The 17,282-nt window shown below is 39.2% G+C and overlaps 1 protein-coding gene across 3 annotated transcripts in view; it reads right to left on the reverse strand.

The window, feature by feature from the left end:
- The window catches only part of LOC101466147 (uncharacterized), a 49,255-nt gene that overhangs the window by 28,594 nt on the left and 3,379 nt on the right, over positions 1 to 17,282 (reverse strand). For all 3 annotated transcript variants that reach the window (XM_014414139.4, XM_014414138.4, XM_023155468.3), the window contains exons 2-11: positions 13,328 to 15,418; positions 9,052 to 9,113; positions 8,320 to 8,358; positions 7,928 to 8,194; positions 7,198 to 7,481; positions 6,576 to 6,793; positions 6,159 to 6,293; positions 2,921 to 3,019; positions 2,698 to 2,759; positions 336 to 2,608 (exon numbers count right to left, since the gene is read on the reverse strand). In XM_014414139.4, the coding sequence (XP_014269625.3) occupies positions 336 to 2,608; positions 2,698 to 2,759; positions 2,921 to 3,019; positions 6,159 to 6,293; positions 6,576 to 6,793; positions 7,198 to 7,481; positions 7,928 to 8,194; positions 8,320 to 8,358; positions 9,052 to 9,113; positions 13,328 to 15,049 (5,161 nt within the window). In that variant the 5' untranslated portion in view covers positions 15,050 to 15,418. The remainder of the gene's footprint in view (positions 1 to 335; positions 2,609 to 2,697; positions 2,760 to 2,920; positions 3,020 to 6,158; positions 6,294 to 6,575; positions 6,794 to 7,197; positions 7,482 to 7,927; positions 8,195 to 8,319; positions 8,359 to 9,051; positions 9,114 to 13,327; positions 15,419 to 17,282) is intronic.

The following is a 17,282-nucleotide window of genomic DNA, read 5'->3' on the forward strand; positions in this document are numbered from 1 at the left end:
ATTGCAGTATTTTGAAAAAGAATTTTAGAAGCAAACCTCATGAACATGTCCACAGGCAGACATAAACTAAAGAAATGGCAGCAAACTCAGTAGGAATGTGTTCATAGAAATGCATTCAGTCCTGTGAAAACTATTTTTCAACATGAGTGTATGTTTTTTCATTATCAGTAACAAAGACACAACCTGTATTTTGTGTCTCCAACAACACTGTCCTACATATTCCATGCAATACTAAAGTCACAACTAATAATGCTAATAATGGTGCCTAACTGTTACCTTACTTATTCCTAAAATATAGAGTTTCAGTTTCACAAGCTTAATGGTATCAAACATACCTTTTTGCTGTGCGACTGTGTTCACACTCTGAACCGTCTGCTTTGCCTCCAGGGCAGCTTCAGTTGAACTTCCTGACATTTGCAGGATTTTTTGTCCTAGTGCAGTTGTGGACTCTGGATCTGGCATCACACTCTGTCGGATCTGTGATGAGGATGGCATTTTTATAGTTGTCTGTGGTGTCTTTAGTGGTGTCTTTAATGGGGTCGAAGGTTTGGGTAGAGATGCATCTAGTATGGTGTCAGCTGTATCAATTGAAGGTTGATTCTCCTTGAATTTGGTTGCTAGGGCCTTTTTACATGCTCCAATCTCCAGTGATTCAGCACGTTTGGTATCTTTTGCATCTACATCAACACTGGTAGATTCTACTGGGTGCTTTGTTTCAGAAGCTGCGAGATTTCTTGTTTCAAGAACCTTGGTTGTGTTTTCAAGCACTGTTGCAGATTTTTGAATCTCCAAAGTTTCTGTGTTTTTGACAATGGTCTGTGTTGTATCAGTAGAGCTTTCAACTTCCATGGACTCTGTCTCTTTTGTTTTTCCAGATTTTAGTGATTCACTGTGTTTGGCCTCTTTTGTCTCAGCTCTGGTCTGCAGTCTCTGAGGGTGATCAATTGTTGGTGTGGTCTTGGTTGTACTGGCTGGTGTCTGACCCTCACTCGATTTGGCTAGTAAGGCCTTTTTCTCAGCAAAATGTTCGACTTCCATTGCCTCGTCCACATCATTTTTGGCAGATCCAGGATCTTGAACCTTTGTATCCTCAAAGCAATCCTCAGTGTGTTTGGGCTCTTTTGTCTCAACTTTCAACAATTTTGCCTGCTGCTGTGTTTCAGAAACTGATACATTTTTTGTCTCAGGAATCTTGGTTTTCTTTTCGTGAACTATTCCAGATTCTTGAACCTCTGAATTCTTGTAGGATTCTGTTTTTTTTATGGTAGTCTGTGTTCTATGAGGTGTATGAATCGGATATTTTGTTGGAGATACATCAAGTGTAATCTGAGTTGTGCTGGTTGGTGTCTGATCCTTATTGGATTCGGTTAGTTCAGTTGTTCTGTCAGTAAAATGTTCTGTGGGCTGTGTCACTTGTTTATTCCCAGAATCAAGTGGTTCAGTATGGCTGGCCTCTTTTGTCTCAGCTTTGGCTAATTCTGTCTGCTGCTTCATTTCAGAAGCAGACGCATTTCTTGCTCTGTCTTCCGGCATAACTGCAGATTCTTGAACATTTATATCACTTTTGGGAGTCTTGAAGGTCTCATCAGGCTTATTTTCTGAAGCTTTAGGTTTGGGTGGAACATTTGTGGCATGAACTGTGTCCAACATGCCTTTTTGCTCCTCTTGACCCTTTTCGATCCTTTCAGGTGTCTGCTTTGTATCCAAAGCAGCTTGAGCTGAGCTCCCTAAAGTCTGTAGTGGTGTTTGTCCTATTTCAGAGGACTCTGGTTCTCGTAAGCATTTGCTACCGGAAAAACTTTCAATTTCCATGGGCTCTACGACTTTTGTATTCACAGACTCTAATAGTTGAGTGTGTTTGACCTCTTTTTCCTTCTGATTAACTTTTTCATCAGCCTGGTTCTTTGTTTCAGAAGCTGTTGCATTTCTTGTTTCAAGTACCTTGGTTGTCTCCTCACTCACCACTGTTGGCTGCTGAAACTTCATTTCCATTTCTGGTGGCTTTAAAGTCTCTACACCAGGCTTATCTTCTGAAGTTTTAGATTGAACATTAGTGCCCTTTACAGTAATTTCTTCCACATTTAATGTTGTTGAAGTTCCTGTTGCAGCCAATTGTTGTAATTGACTTTGAGGTTTGTCGATAGTTGAGGCCGTTTGTGCTTGGGCAACTAAGACCTTTGCACGAGTGACAATTGCAGTTCCTTTAATTGGATTCACAGTCTTTTTTGACAATTGGACCACCTTGACTGTATCTTTAGATGCAACTACAGAGCTTTTAGCATTGCTTTCAGATCTTTTGAGGGCAGGTCTTTGTTTTGAGACGGCATCACCCTGCTGCTTTCCTGAACTTTTGGAATCATTACAACCTTTAAGATTTGAAGCATCTTTCTTCTCTTGAACAACATTTACAGCTCCTTTTGCAGCTACTTTGCCTTGCTTTAAGGTTTTGGAAATCGGTTTTGTTGAGACACTTTTTGCTTTGGAAACCAAGACTTTTGCTTTAGTAACAAGTTTGCCTGTTGTATTTTTTTTGTCTCCAGATGACAAAGACAACGGCTTTTTAAAAGAATTTCCAGTTGAAGCAGATTTAGTTGACTTGACGATTTTTCTGTGAAGAAAAGATTTTAATAAGTGCAAATGACAGGAACAAAGAGAATCTCAATCGAGATGAAGGTCTGAATGTCAAGCATATCTTACTTCGGTGGAAGCTTCTGTTGTTTTTTGGAAAAGGTTGGAAGAGGCTTCTTTGTAACAGTATTCTGTAAACAGATTTAGTTTGAATAAACATGAAAAAGTATAATATATTAAATTACATAATAAAATTAGTAAAAGAAATACAGTATAATGATGCTACAGCAATACATTCCAAGTTTTGACAGTTTGACCATAATTAAAAAACAACTCAGAAAAGGTACAATACCTGTTCTCTGACAACAGTGACTGGTATTCCTTTTATGTCGATGCTCTTTAACTTTTTCAGTTTTTGAGCATCCTCTTCTTTCATGAAATTCACTTTTGCCTACATGTGCAAATAAACACACAAAGTGAAATCATTGTGATTATTTCAACCATCTAGACTATGTCCCCACTATATTCACAAACTAAAGGTCAGATTTACCATGTGGGGCAAATTAGCCAGAGACCACATTCACATTCAGTACCAAGACCAGCACAAAACAGTGGTTCAAAAACAAGCAGACATAACAGCAATCAACTAAACTAAATTTTAATTAGGTATAGGTTGTTTTTTTGTTTTGTTTTTTTAAATCTTCTCTTCTAAAACAGCACTTCAAATCATGTAATGGCATGTTTTTTTACACAAGCCTGAACTGTCAAATATTGCTCATAAAAAGAGATTTTTTGGGATGAAAAGCATGTTTTGCTGCTTGGATAATCCCCAACCAAACAGCAAAGCAATAACCAAAAACAGAACAAGGGCACTTCTATACATGTTTATGTAACTCAGAGTTATGTTAGGTTATTGTAAAACTTTCAGTCATGTAAAAGAGAAAGAGCAGGTTGATATGGGCTCAAATTATGGTCATAAATATTTTGTACTTGTAAATCAGGATTTGTATGTGTAAAAAGAATTTGTGTGTGCGTAAAAAAGATTTGTGTGTTAAAAGAATTTGTGTGTGTGTGTAAAAAAGATTTGTGTGTGGACTTAGCCAAAAAACTACGTGAGAAAGTCTGCACTCAAGTTTCAAGTTACAAGTACGGATTTTGACCCTATTTTTCTTCCTTTGATCTGATTGGCCAATGTCATGTCAATCACAAATTTAACTATCCAATCTGAGAACAGATGGGTTTGGCTGTCGAAGGGGTGCTTTTTTGAACTGCACGTCCTTGAAGGGTAATAGTTTGAAGCTGGAAGATCTCTATATAAATATCTGGTAGAAGCTAGGTCCCCTAACTTTCAGCAGCTGAAAGGATAAAGTTGTGGTATATCAGTGGTTAGAAATACCATTATTACTTTAGGATTAGTTTAACACAACGTCAGGGCTGACCCGGGACCATTGCTGTGAGTCACAGTGCGCAGCATAAAGGTCCTTTCACATCGGACGCAGCATGTGCTGCTAATGCTAACTGCTAACTAAAAGCCAGGGATCCAGAATTTGTTGCACTGGCTGCTGGGCTCTGTGGGTTGTTGCAGCAGCTCTACCTGTACTAGATGCACCTGCTCCTTGTCGTTTCTATCTCTAATTTTTTTTCTTTTCAAGAGTTTTTTTTTTGCTGGTTCTTCAAATGTTCAATAAAAACATGTATGCTCATTCATAACGAAGGACAGCTTTGTAATTATCCCCACTAGTGAAGACTGTCATTTTCACAACACTGCCCCCCCCCGCCGGAGGTTCGCAGCGCTGTTGAAAAGGTTCAGGAGATCCCTGTATTAAGCATGTAAACCTGTGACACAAAAATCACAAAACTCAGACCACCACAGACTGTTTTCCTGGTGATGAAGGAAAACCTGGGCTGGCATGTAAAAGGGCATTTATTCCGTTCAAGGACCTGCAGTTCAAAAAAGCACCCCTCAAACAGCCAAACCCATCTGTTCTCTGATTGGATAGTTAAATTTGTGATTGACATGACATTGGCCAATCAGATCAAAGGAAGAAAAATAGGGTCAAAATCCGTACTTGAAACTTGAGTGCAGACTTTCTCACGTAGTTTTTTGCCTAAGTCCATACACAAATCTTTGTTACACACACACACACACACACACACACACACACCTTTGTTACACACACACACACACACACACACACACACACACACACACCTTTGTCACACACACACACACACACACACACCTTTGTCACACACACACACACACACACACACACACACACACACACACACACACACCTTTGGCTACGTTCACACTGCAGGCAAAAGCGCATCAAATCCGATTTTTTGACCCTATGCGACCCATATCCGATCATGCTATGACAGTGTGAACGGCGCAAATCCGATATTTTCAAATCCGATCTGGGTCACTTTCGTATGTGGTACTGAATCCGATACATATCCGATGTTTTAGAAAGCGACTGCTGTTTGAACGGTCAAGTCGCATTAAATCCGCCTTTTACGTCACCGACACAAGACTGAAGCCAATTATCAGTGCCGGAGAAGCGCCCGAGAAGACATCGCGAACGCTTCCTGGCCATCCAGTGTGGATGTCAGTGAAACTGTTGGGAAGACAACGTAAACATTTTATTTGTACTGTATAATCTGCAGATTCTGACAGAAATCTACAGCTATCCTTTGAAGCACCGCTCCTCTCTTAAACGGCAATAAGGATAATTATTAGGTTATTTACATTATTATGTAAATAACAAAATAACTTAAAGCAAAAATTGGGAAACGTGAAGACCGAAGTCTTTATATTAAGGGCCATCAGTCAAACAATACTGTTGCTCTGGGTCTAAACAGAGCGCGTTGTGTGTGACATCTTCTTTTGCGCATGCGGGCCGCTTTGAGCGTTCACACTAGAGAGCGTTTGCTGTCGCATTTTATTTGTAGTGTGAACGAGCAGAAAAAAAAAAATCGGATTTGATCAAAAAATCGGAATTGAGCATTAAGACCTGCAGTGTGAACGTAGCCTCAGTTACACACACACACACACGCACACAAATCTTTGTTACACACACAAATTCTTTTTACACATACAAATCCTGATTTACAAGTACACAATATTTATGACCACAATTTGAGCCCATACATTGAGGTCAAGGGCATATGTACCACCTTCATAAGGTCCAATTAAAGCATTTCAGTCAGGTTGAGGTCTGGACTTTTACTATTGCACGGTCTAACTGTGGGGTGAATTTACTAGAACGTCCACTCCTGAGAAGATTGCCTTTGAATATTTTCCACTTGTGAAGAATCTTTCTAACTTTAGAATGGTGGACTACAAATAGTGGTATAAATAGCCTAAAAATACAGATTGACTGATAATAATAACTGACTATCTAAGATCATTGCTTATGTCTTTCCTCCTTGGCATTGTATTAACACACACCTAAATAGTCCATATGCTCACACTTCCTTAGAAACCTTAGAAATGACAAAGGGTGTACTTCCTTTTTCACATGACTCCATGTACCACATACCTTTATAGCAAAAACATATCAGCTGATTACTCCCACTATACATACCTCTAGCTTGGACCTGTACAGTACAATGGACTCTGTTTTTCCAAAATGTTCCACAGCAGCAACCACGTCTTCATGAGAAAAAGTTTCGACAATCCCATGTAATTTGACCATTGTTGAAGTAAAAGATTTACTAGCCTGTGCAACCAGACAAAAAAAAAAAAAATCAGTAACTAACTATAGACTTGACTGTGAATGATTGAAACTAGTTCCGTTTATAATTTGTTTGGTGTAGACAAACACATCCTTGTCTGTCGACGAGTCCTGTTAGTCATAAGGAAAACTTTTCTTTTAATTGTTTCTTTCTTTTCCCTTTATCACAGATCAAAACATTTTCTCAGTGCCTTAGACCCAAAAGTTGAGGATGAAAGAAGGAACTATATTACTTAGCACTCCTTAACTGTTGGCAAATACACCAACCTTAGGCTTTGAAGAGGTACTTGCTTCACTCTTATGAAGTCCAGGTTTACTTTCAGATGACTTGGTGGTCTTCGCCTTCTTTGAGGAGGAGGAGGATGTAGAAGCAGAGGATGATAATGATAATGGTGACTTCATCTTGGCTAGCTCAGCCAGTATGACAGGAGCGATTGTTTCAGCTATGGCCTCCAGGTCAGACTTTTTTGACAAAGAGTGGAGACCTAGAAGGACAAAGATGGAAAAAGAGTCACACTTTGGTGGTTCATATGTCTAAACAGAGAAGGTTATCCTGTCAGTTGGAGTGTTTTATTAAAAAAAAAAACAGAGATAGGTGAAATTTCTGTAATTTCAGTAGTTATTTTATTTATTTTTTAAAGTTAAATGGTAAATGGCCTGTATTTGTATAGCGCTTTACTTAGTCGCTATGGATCACATAGACAGACAGACACACAGACACACATACATACATACAGAACATTTTCACTATACTCCACAGCAGTATAGTGAAAATGCTGTGGAGTATGAATTTGATCATGTTTGACAATGAAAACATACATTTGGAAGTGGGAGAAATGTATTAATTATGAGTATATTTTAAGTTATATGTATGTGCACACTGCCAAACCTGTGGTTTCCAGCAGCTGTTTAGCAAGTCTTTTTGTACTGCTGTCCAACTTCTTTTGTTGAGGCCTCTTTTCTGATGATGAGCTCTTATGACTTCTGCTCAGTGGCAAACACTTATCATCTTGTCTCCTTGTCAGCAATCGTCTTTCATCACTCCTCTTTTGTAGTAACTGTTTCCCATCTCTCCTTTTCGGTGAGGATCGTCTTTCACGGCTCCTTGAATGTGATTGATAATGCAAGGAGGCAAGATAGTCCTTCCGTGGGGAGAAGGAACGAGACCGGGACCTAGAAAGTAAGAATCAAACATTTTTTTCAAAAAGTGGTTCAGTATGACTGGCCTCTTTTGTCTCAGCTTTGGCTAATTCTGTCTGCTGCTTCATTTCAGAAGCAGACGCATTTCTTGCTCTGTCTTCCGGCATAACTGCAGATTCTTGAACATTTATATCACTTTTGGGAGTCTTGAAGGTCTCATCAGGCTTATTTTCTGAAGCTTTAGGTTTGGGTGGAACATTTGTGGCATGAACTGTGTCCAACATGCCTTTTTGCTCCTCTTGACCCTTTTCGATCCTTTCAATAAGGACATTTTCAAAACTGCCAATGAAATACCTCAAAGAAAAATTTCTATTACAAATCCAGTAAGGATAAAAAGATCAAACCTAACACTGATGCCATGATACAATTCACTGGAATGGAAATCTTTTATTTTTTTATTTTTATTTTTTAAATCGGACCTGCGAGCACGTCTGGAGCTGCTTGGCGTTTGTGATCCACTACTGAGTTTCTCTCTTCTCTCCCCAGAGCTGTAGTGGTGGTGAGGGCTCTTTGAGCGAGAGCATAAATAGCTTCCATGTTTAGGCCTTCTGCCATCCAAACCAAGGTGGCGACGTGGGCTGTGTGAGCGAGAACGGGAATGACTCTCACGCCTGGTTTTCTGATGACGATGCTGGGAAGTTTTGCCAGAGGTGGAGGACGAGGACTTCTTTCCTGTATTTGAAGCACTAATAAGAGCAACAGAGGTTTAAAAAAAAGAAAAAGAAACTATAAATAACTGTAAAAAAAACAAACAAACAAAACCCTGCAAAGCTGCTGTACTTTTAATTTCCCAAAAGACAAAGACTTTTACCTTTGGTACGTCAGTACTTTACCATCCCACTGTGGATATCTGTCAAAATAAATAAATAAATAAATAAATAAATAAATAAATGGGAAATCAAAAATCTATTAAAACAGCAAATGTTTTAAAAATGTAGATTTCTGCAACTACTAATCAATCTTAAAAGCATGATTTCTCAAGGGATCAATTAACCCTGGCAGATCAACCCTATTAACAATGTTGCTTGAGAAAAGTAGCTCACCTTACAATTTTTAAAACTGATTTTGATTACCTCTTCAACAAGCTATAGAGCAGCAGTCCCCAACCCCCGGGCCACGAGAGTTGAGGCTCAGATGTGAAATGTATGATTTTCAGGGTTTTTAGCGTTATTTTGTTGTCGTTTTTATCGTTAACTCTGTTTTCCTGGGTCTTTTCAGGTGTGTTATGAATAAATCTTCTTTTTTTTTCGATACTGGTACTTGTTTTATTTTGTTGTATTTATCCGCGACACCTTAAAGGCCGGTCCGTGAAAAATATTGTCGGGCAAAAACCGGTCCGTGGCGCAAAAAAGGTTGGGGACCACTGCTATAGAGGATATACTACCCATCTAAACTACTAACTCCAAAGCATCAGGAACAATGCTACGAAAGACTTTATAACGTTACAACCACTCATTCTGTTCAGTAATCCACTGAAACGTTAGGCCAAAACGTGTTCAGACATCCCCAGTTAAAGAAAAAGTTAAAAGAAGAAAAGACTGACCGTTTCCGAAGAAGTTTGCAGTTGTCAAGGTGAAAGCTGGTATTCTGGTGAAGGAGCCATTCCTAGTAGTCAGAACAAACATTTTAGATGGGCCTCATTGTCATAGCAAAAGTATTATTAACCACAACCGCTCGGGTGACGTTTTTTCTAACCATCTGACAACCAATGTACTTAGCATTCACAGCAGCCTTTAGACTTCTTTCAAAGTTTGGACATCAGCTGACTGTTCATAAGCCATAGTGGAAAGCAATAAATGTACATACAAGTATGATAAATCTATAAAGACAAAATCCTTAAAGATTGAATAATTTAGCATATTTATAAACAACACCAAATAGGATGGCATGGAAGACCACAGTCATGGATTTAGTAACAAAACAAAAAAAAATACAGAAATGTAAAAAGTCTTGCAGGACTCTTGATTCTGCAACATAGGTCTCGTCTGTCCTATGTGTGAATGTGTCAATAAAAATGAGTCCTGAGGTTTGATGTCATTTCAGCAGAGGTCAGGTCTGGATGGAGATGGAAAACAAAAAACAAAAACAAAAAAACAAAAAAAACAACCCACCTGTAATTGGTATTTGGGCAGTCAAAGAAGAAGACCCATCCCCCTTTTTCTAAAGGTCTCGCATTGGGGGTTTTCATTTTATAGTACAGTAGTATGCCAAAGTCTTGAACCCCTTGTTTATTTATACTAAAACAGGTCACGTAGCACATCATTATATACCAGCTAGCCAAACTTCAGTAACCCTACAAACGTCACTGCTGTTTAGTTTTCTGTCTTCATTTATGCTGGAAGTGATAACAGAGCTGTACGTTTTAATTTGTTTCCAAAACCCCGCAGTCAGGACATGCTATATTGTATTTAGATAGAAGCTAGCGAGCTAACTCCCTGCTAACTTCTAACTCCGTTAAATGTCATAAATTCCGTTTTCATGGATGCCTGGATGTTAAACTAGAGCTGGGCGATATGAGATTTTTTCATATCACGATATGTTTTTTTCATTTCAGGCGATAACGATATCTATCACGATATAAGCCAAATAACTATATTTGTAAGATTTAAATGTGCCGTTGCTCACAAGTAAAATGTGAAATAATCAGCAGCTTGTTTTTATTCAAATATTTATTTCCCATAATAAGTTCAACAGGGTAGATGTACTTAAGGAACATGAGACTTTTTCAGATAAATAAAGGCAAATATTGCAAACTACACAAAAGGCAGCCGCTAAAGCGTTTAAGTTTCAAAATAGAACAAATGAAACAGACTAAATTGTCAATTCCACTTAGAAATAAAGTATTAATTCTAAAAATAAATCTTAGTTTGTTTTACAGAAGAACAGACAAAACTGACTAACTTTTGTCAATATCAAATAAACTGAGAACTAAAAGGAAATTCTCAATCTCTCCTTGTTGTATAGCTTAGCTTTTCAAACACTTTTAACAGTTACTTTAGTCTGACAAAAGCCGAATGACGAATTAGCGCTTCCAGTCAGAGACTGAGGCTACGTCCACACGTACACGGGCATTTTTGAAAACGGAGATTTTCCGTTTTAAAAAAATAATCCCGTCCACACATAAAAGCAGAAATGAAGGAAAACGCTGCTATGAACATGCCAAAGCAGCAGGTGGCGCTAGATTCCTAACCGTGCAGAAATGTTGGCCAATCAGAAGTCTAGAAGCCTCGGTGGGAAAAAGTAAACAAAGCTGGGGCATAGAAGCAGAACCGAGTCGTATGTGTGGACGGACAGTAACTGTGTGTATATGTAAGCATTTAAACACTGCAGAGAGTAGAATTAACAGTATTGTAGAAATTCATTTAACCGAAACAATAACGTGGCGCACAGTGTGACGCATGCACCAGTTTATTGTATTTCCAGACTTGCTTTCGGCACAATTTACAGTGCACGCTACTCTGTTTTTGTCAGACTTGAAATAGCCGAAATACCTTCACACTACGGAACTTCTATGGCTCTTCCGTTCGACAATCTCTCCGGCATTGGAACCATCATCTGTTTTCTCTTCGGTCACACTCGGTTGATTTTTCTAGTCGGCACACTCATTTCCTCCATTATGCGCTGGCTCCATTACCCGCTGGCTGCTTCCCAAACAAACACACGTGCGGCTTGGCACTTGTGCTGTACGTAACAAGTCACGCGACGTGACGCTGCGGCTGTGATTGGTTCGGCTCTGCGCTACTTAATTTGGATTGGCTGACCTTTTTTTTTTTTTTTTTTTTTTTTTTTTTTTTAAGAGGACAAGAGCGGCGAGGTCTATCGCGATAGCTTAATTTCTCTATCGAGTAAAAGTTATATCGCGATACATATCGTTATCGTTCTATCGCCCAGCTCTATGTTAAACTCAATTGTTACACCTGGTAGAGCAGAACGCTGATCATTTTATTAAAGATGAAAGACTTTAGACAGTTTTTCAACTCTTAGTAATGCCATAGTGATCGTTTGATATATGGACCTGCAGCGGAGTTTAGACCCAGACACGGCTAGTGACGTCAGACTGAACAATCGGATAGAAATAAACTTTATGAGGGCAAGACAAGAGTTTTTAATAACATCTGGATACCAATATTTGGAATGGTAAATTGTTAAATGGCCTGCATTTGTATAGCGCTTTACTTAGTCCCTAAGGACCCCAAAGCGCTTTACACTACATTCAGTCATCCACCCAGTCACACACACATTGACACACTGTTGATGGCAAGCTACATTGTAGCCACACCCACCCCGGGGCGCACTGACAGAGGAGAGGCTGCTGGACACTGGCGCCACCTGGCCCTCTGACCACCAGATGTTATTAAAAAAGGTTCTTGACAGCCACCCTTCCACTGAGACCATGATGAGGCTTCAGTGAACAGGAGATTGTTCAACTGAAGGGCCACATGCATGTTGCAGGTCTTTTTTTTTTTCCTGTCTCTGAAGGACATGACTTTCAGGTACTGTTTATCTGCTTTAAATAGTTTTTCCAATACTGTCACTTCTCTTTTCTTGCACTTGTCCAGCTTCCTCAAAATATTTTAAGGACACATGCTAAGGTTTTGGCTAATGGCTCTTTTGGAATCATCTTTTTGGCGCAAAACCACTACACAATCTGCAGTGGTAAGAAAGTGTTATCTTTGGCAATTTACATGTATTTAACTAAAAATGTATTTCTGCAACAAGCTGACAAAGTGCGTAAAATTACAATTTAAAAAGAATTAGTTGCCTAGTTATCGGTTTTGTGTAGACACACTAGTGGTTCAACCTGTGGGCTTGCTGGATTTTTTTTATTGGTTGAATCATTCATAGATCAGTGTTAACTGGTTTAACAAACAAACAAAAAACATTCCTCTGAAAATTGTTTGGTACAAGAACTGGAGTGAAATGAGTGAAAAAGCAGCCAATGTCCAAAGACAATCTTTGAAAGTCCTTCATAAAGCCTGGAGAACTATTGCTCAATACCATTTGCAATAACAATTGCATCTCTGGATCCTTGGAAAGGAAATGCAAGGGGCTCAAGACTTTTGCAGCATACTATAGAACATCTTAATTTTGCTTCACAATCTCAACCAATGACTGTCACTGCAAGATGACTGCTACTCTTCTTAAGACAGTAACTGTTCTTAAGTGGATGGCTGTAAACTAAATATGAATTAGGGGGAAAAGTCATCTTTCTGATGCTCATGTTCCTCAGATTTGCAGACTCTTCATCTTCACTTATCGTTTTCTTTTTGTTGGGCAGAAACTTCCAATTTGCCATTATTGTTAAATTAAATTAGAAAAAGGGTAACTATGAATTACTTTCAGAGACTAACGCAGCTCGGATAATCCAATCTTAACTATTTTCCCCATAAATACAACATCTGGCAATCTCCCTTGTGCCCTAAGTGACATGTTTTGACATGTCAACATATATGAATAAAGATGTTGTTTGAGAACCATTATAAAATGTTCCAGTTTTTTCAAGAGGCAGCTCTAGTAAGCTATATGAGCAGACTGATGCACACCCAGTCATTTTCTTCTAGACTGAAATATGACAGAAATCATTTACTTCATAAGTCTTGTATTTGTCCAAGGTGGAAAGACTTAAATAACAGATCAGAAGAATATGCTACAGAAATTTACATTTAAAAAAGCAGTCGTAAAGTTTGGAAGCAAGGAGGTTGTTTCACAAATTAATGTTGGTTTTTTGGTTCTTTTTAAAATTAACCAAAATGATAGACAGAAATAAATACCCGTAATGTTCTAAATGGAGACAGAAGAGAGTACGGTCTTCCACTCACCTTCATACCAGTACATTTTTGCAAACACAGAGAACAGGTATGTGGAAAGGTTTGTGGTGTGGCTGCAGCATAGTCTTGCATCATGGCCAACGCTGGCAGAACCTTTGATAGCTCCCTGTCTGCACGACACTGCGTGCTGGAAAGTGGCAGCGGCATATAAACGAAGTTCACTGGTTTAGGAATTATCTGAGGTGCTAGAGGAGTAGCTGGTTTTGCAGACTGGCATTGTCCCATTTGCACTGGTGGTTGTTTCTGGTCCTGCTGCTGCTCCGCCTGTTTCTTTAGCTCCTGCTGCATCTGCCTTTGGTGCATCTTCTGATTGTTTATGGGTTTAGCAACCTTTGGCACTTGTTGTTGACTTTTACTTTGATCCTTGGTGCAGCTGTTATCCTTCTTGCCGATGAGCACAAGCCCAGGTTGATCAGGATGCACACCACGTGCAATATGACTGAGAGGTGGTTGGATTTTTAATGCCAAATGGTAATCTGGCTCTGGTTCTTTCAAAGGAACTGGTTTGAATTTGAGAAGTCTTAAGTCTGTGTCTTTCTTTGGCAGAGAGAAAGAGCTGATGATTTCTTGAGATGCCTGGTGTGGCTGAGTCAGCAATCGTTGAGTTAGATTCCTGCTTGGAGGAGGCTCATAGCTCTGCATTGAACTATTAATGGAAACAGTACCCCGGTGGTCATGTGAAGAAACCAAGGTGCTGGTTTTCACCTCTGCCGTACCTTCTTGCAGTGGTTCTCTATTGCAATTGTCACCATCACAAGTGTCCATGAGCAACATACTGCCACTCTCACTACTGTTAGCTCTACTTTCACTGCTCTTTCCTATATCACTGCCAAACCCTCCAGCGTATTTGCTAGTATGTCCATAGTCAATCACTTTACTTGGTTTGATAATCTGTGCCAATTCGCCCTGTTGCATCCCTTCCCTTCTGAACCTGTCCATTACGGTCATGCTGGGGGTGGGTTGAGGTTCAGGACAGGCTTTTGAATGAACAATAGCTTTAACATTCTCAGCCTTCTTCATGCGGATTTGCCTTAAGATAAAAGGCAGATTGCCAGGGGTTATCTGGTCTTCAGGGTAGGAGATCAGATATTCCAAGTCATCTTTTTCAAGTCCAAAACGTAAAAGGATGTTAGAAGCTTCTTGTGAAGAGTACTTTGGGTAACTGGAATCAGTATTGAGCACAGGTTTCTCTTGCATTCGATAGTCAGAATCACCTAAGCCTGGAATGGACTGCATATCCTGTTCTCTTTCACCACTGCCTTGGAAGCTCAGTGAAGTAGATGAAAAAAATCTAGAAGAAACATTTTCAGTGACTTTCTTATAGGTTGACCAGTCCAAGGAGCAAGGCCCACTTTTAAAATCAGAGTGTCTTTGAGATGCTGAGCACATTGGACTGGAGGCAACCGTTGCAGTTGAAGAAATAAACTTGTCTTCTTGAGTGCTGGTAAAGCAAGGGGCCTGGTTAACAGGCTGCTGTCTCATCTCTGTCCTGGCTTGACCAAGATACATTTCTGTAGATCTCTTCATGCCTCCATCTAAAATAGAACTACTCTGTGGGGGGGTGTAGCTCACTGGAAAAGCACGCAGTGAAGGAATTGTTCCCAACGTAGTGTCAGAAGTTCCAGAGGATGCTCCAGAAGAGCTAAGCGCATTTCGACACTGCGCAGAACTTTCTATCCCAAAATTATAGGGGTTATGAAGGGGATGGGACATGGTTCAGAAAGTCAAGGATGGCCACAGCAGTCAATGGAATGGGTGTTTGAGTGTTTTGTTTTGGTTTTTTTACAAAGTAGGTATGCTGGAGGTCATTGTCAATGTGGAGCTCGTGCAAAATGCAAAGTGACCATTCAGTCAGGCAACCATAATCACGAAGTCTTGTGTGTAGAGAGATCCTTTAGAGAACTTCAAGTATGTGGTTTGATGGTGATCCTGGGTGCGGGAGAAGGGAAATCTTCAATAGCAATTACAAAACTGAGAAATTTAAAAAAAAAAAAAGTTTTTGAACTGGTGTGGGCTTCAGCTTCCTGGATGGGTGAAATCCATCTGGAAGGTCTTGTCTGGATTTGTTCACTCTGTTGCTTCCTGCCAAATATAAATTTATCATTACAATATCAGGATCTTTACTACTAGAAATAAACAGGAAGCACAAACATCAAAGGTCAGATAAAAAGAGAAAACAAGGTCAGAAAACAGAAAAAAAAATGCAGGCAAACTCATTTACCACCAGCAGATTGACTACAAAAATTTAAAAACCAATTTGTACTTTAGAGAACATCATTATAAATCACTGAATAATTTGAACTGAGCTTTTTTGGGGCAGAATGACTGTGCAACATACATTTTTAAGAGTAAAAAAAAAATTATCTGTGCACAAAATTGAATTCATATAAGGTTTTCTTACATATACATTCAGAACACCTATGCTTTTGTAGTATCATTCTGTTTGCAAATTTTACCACTTTGTTTGAAATAATTTCTTCCCTGGCAAAAATCTGACTTTCAAGTATAGTCCACATTTGTTATTAGCTGAAGCTCAGGACTTTGAAAAGGCCATTCCAAAAGCTTAGTAGCTAGCCTGTTCCAAAACTAGCCCTATTGACATATCTGATTTTGTCGAAACTTTGCACAATGGTTTGGGGAGTTGCTAAAGAATTCTTCAGTAGTCTGTTTCTTTCATTATTATATCCACTCTAATTCGATGTACCAGCTTCACTGGCAGCAACAGCTCAATGCTTGTTCATAAAAAAAATCTCTCAAAGTCTTCTTTGTCCTTTTGGTAGGTTATCAACATTAACTGATTTTAAAAGTATTGATTTTGTTGCAGTGGTTTTTCTCTTCAGACGCAGCCTCTCGGTCAATGGTGATGTAAAACTTGCTCAGCAATGATCTTCTGTCAGCTCCCAATCCATGGCAGAGCTGTGCTTTGGTGGTTTTTGACTCTTCAAACCAACTTTTTATGGTGTCCTTCGGGTCTTTTTCAAATCTTAACAAAGTATGTACAGTTCCCAATGACTTATATAATTGAATCTATTCTATTCCATTCCATCTGATGATGCCAGAATCTGCAATGGTTTAGAAAGGGCTCAGACACATTTCTCACTTGTGTACTCCTATAATCCTCTTCAGATCTCCAGTGATGTCCTGGGAATTCCCCATTTTACTGTGTATTAACTTCTACCAATGAGTGCTGTGAACCAAACCTTTCTGACACAATTATAACCTTGGCCTTGATAGTTCAGAATTTTTCAAACTTTCACTGCTACTAAAATGTAAGCAGGTATACGGTCACATTTCAGAAAACCCCAAATATAGACAAAATATTTGGCACCAAATTCTTGACTGTTTTACTATGAAAGATATACGTTAGGGCTGCTCGATTATGGCAAAAATGATAATCACGATTATTTTCACTGAAATTGAGATCTCGATTATTTGACGATATTTATTTAACAATAACAATGTATTGAATAATGACTTTAAAGACTGTCAAAAAAATAATATAAAATAGTGTGCAAATACTGATAACAGTGCAAATGTTTGCAATATAAAAAATAAATGAAAAATGTAAACATCTATGTTTAGTGAACTTTGCAGTGTTGCTCTGTGGTGCAGCTACGACAATGTAGCAAAGTTTACACACTATGTCTACTTGATCCACATCTGACTCCGTGAACCCATAACGTTTCCACACCACTGAAGTTTTTTTTACCTCTCTTTTCAACCAACAGCAGTCACTCTCCTCTCCAAATAACTTCTGCTTAGCTTTCAGAGCTTCCCTCGGGTCCGCTTAATCAGCGGTCCCCAATCCCCGGGCCTCGGACCGGTACCGGTTCGTGAGTCGTTTGGTACCGGGCCGCGAGAGTTGAGGCTCAGGTGTGAAATGTATAGTTTTCAGGGTTTTTAACCGGTTTTCAGCGTTATTTTGTTATCGTTTTTAATCATTTAC

This window comes from Maylandia zebra, linkage group LG3 (assembly GCF_041146795.1).
Source record: "Maylandia zebra isolate NMK-2024a linkage group LG3, Mzebra_GT3a, whole genome shotgun sequence".
NCBI lineage: Eukaryota > Metazoa > Chordata > Actinopteri > Cichliformes > Cichlidae > Maylandia > Maylandia zebra.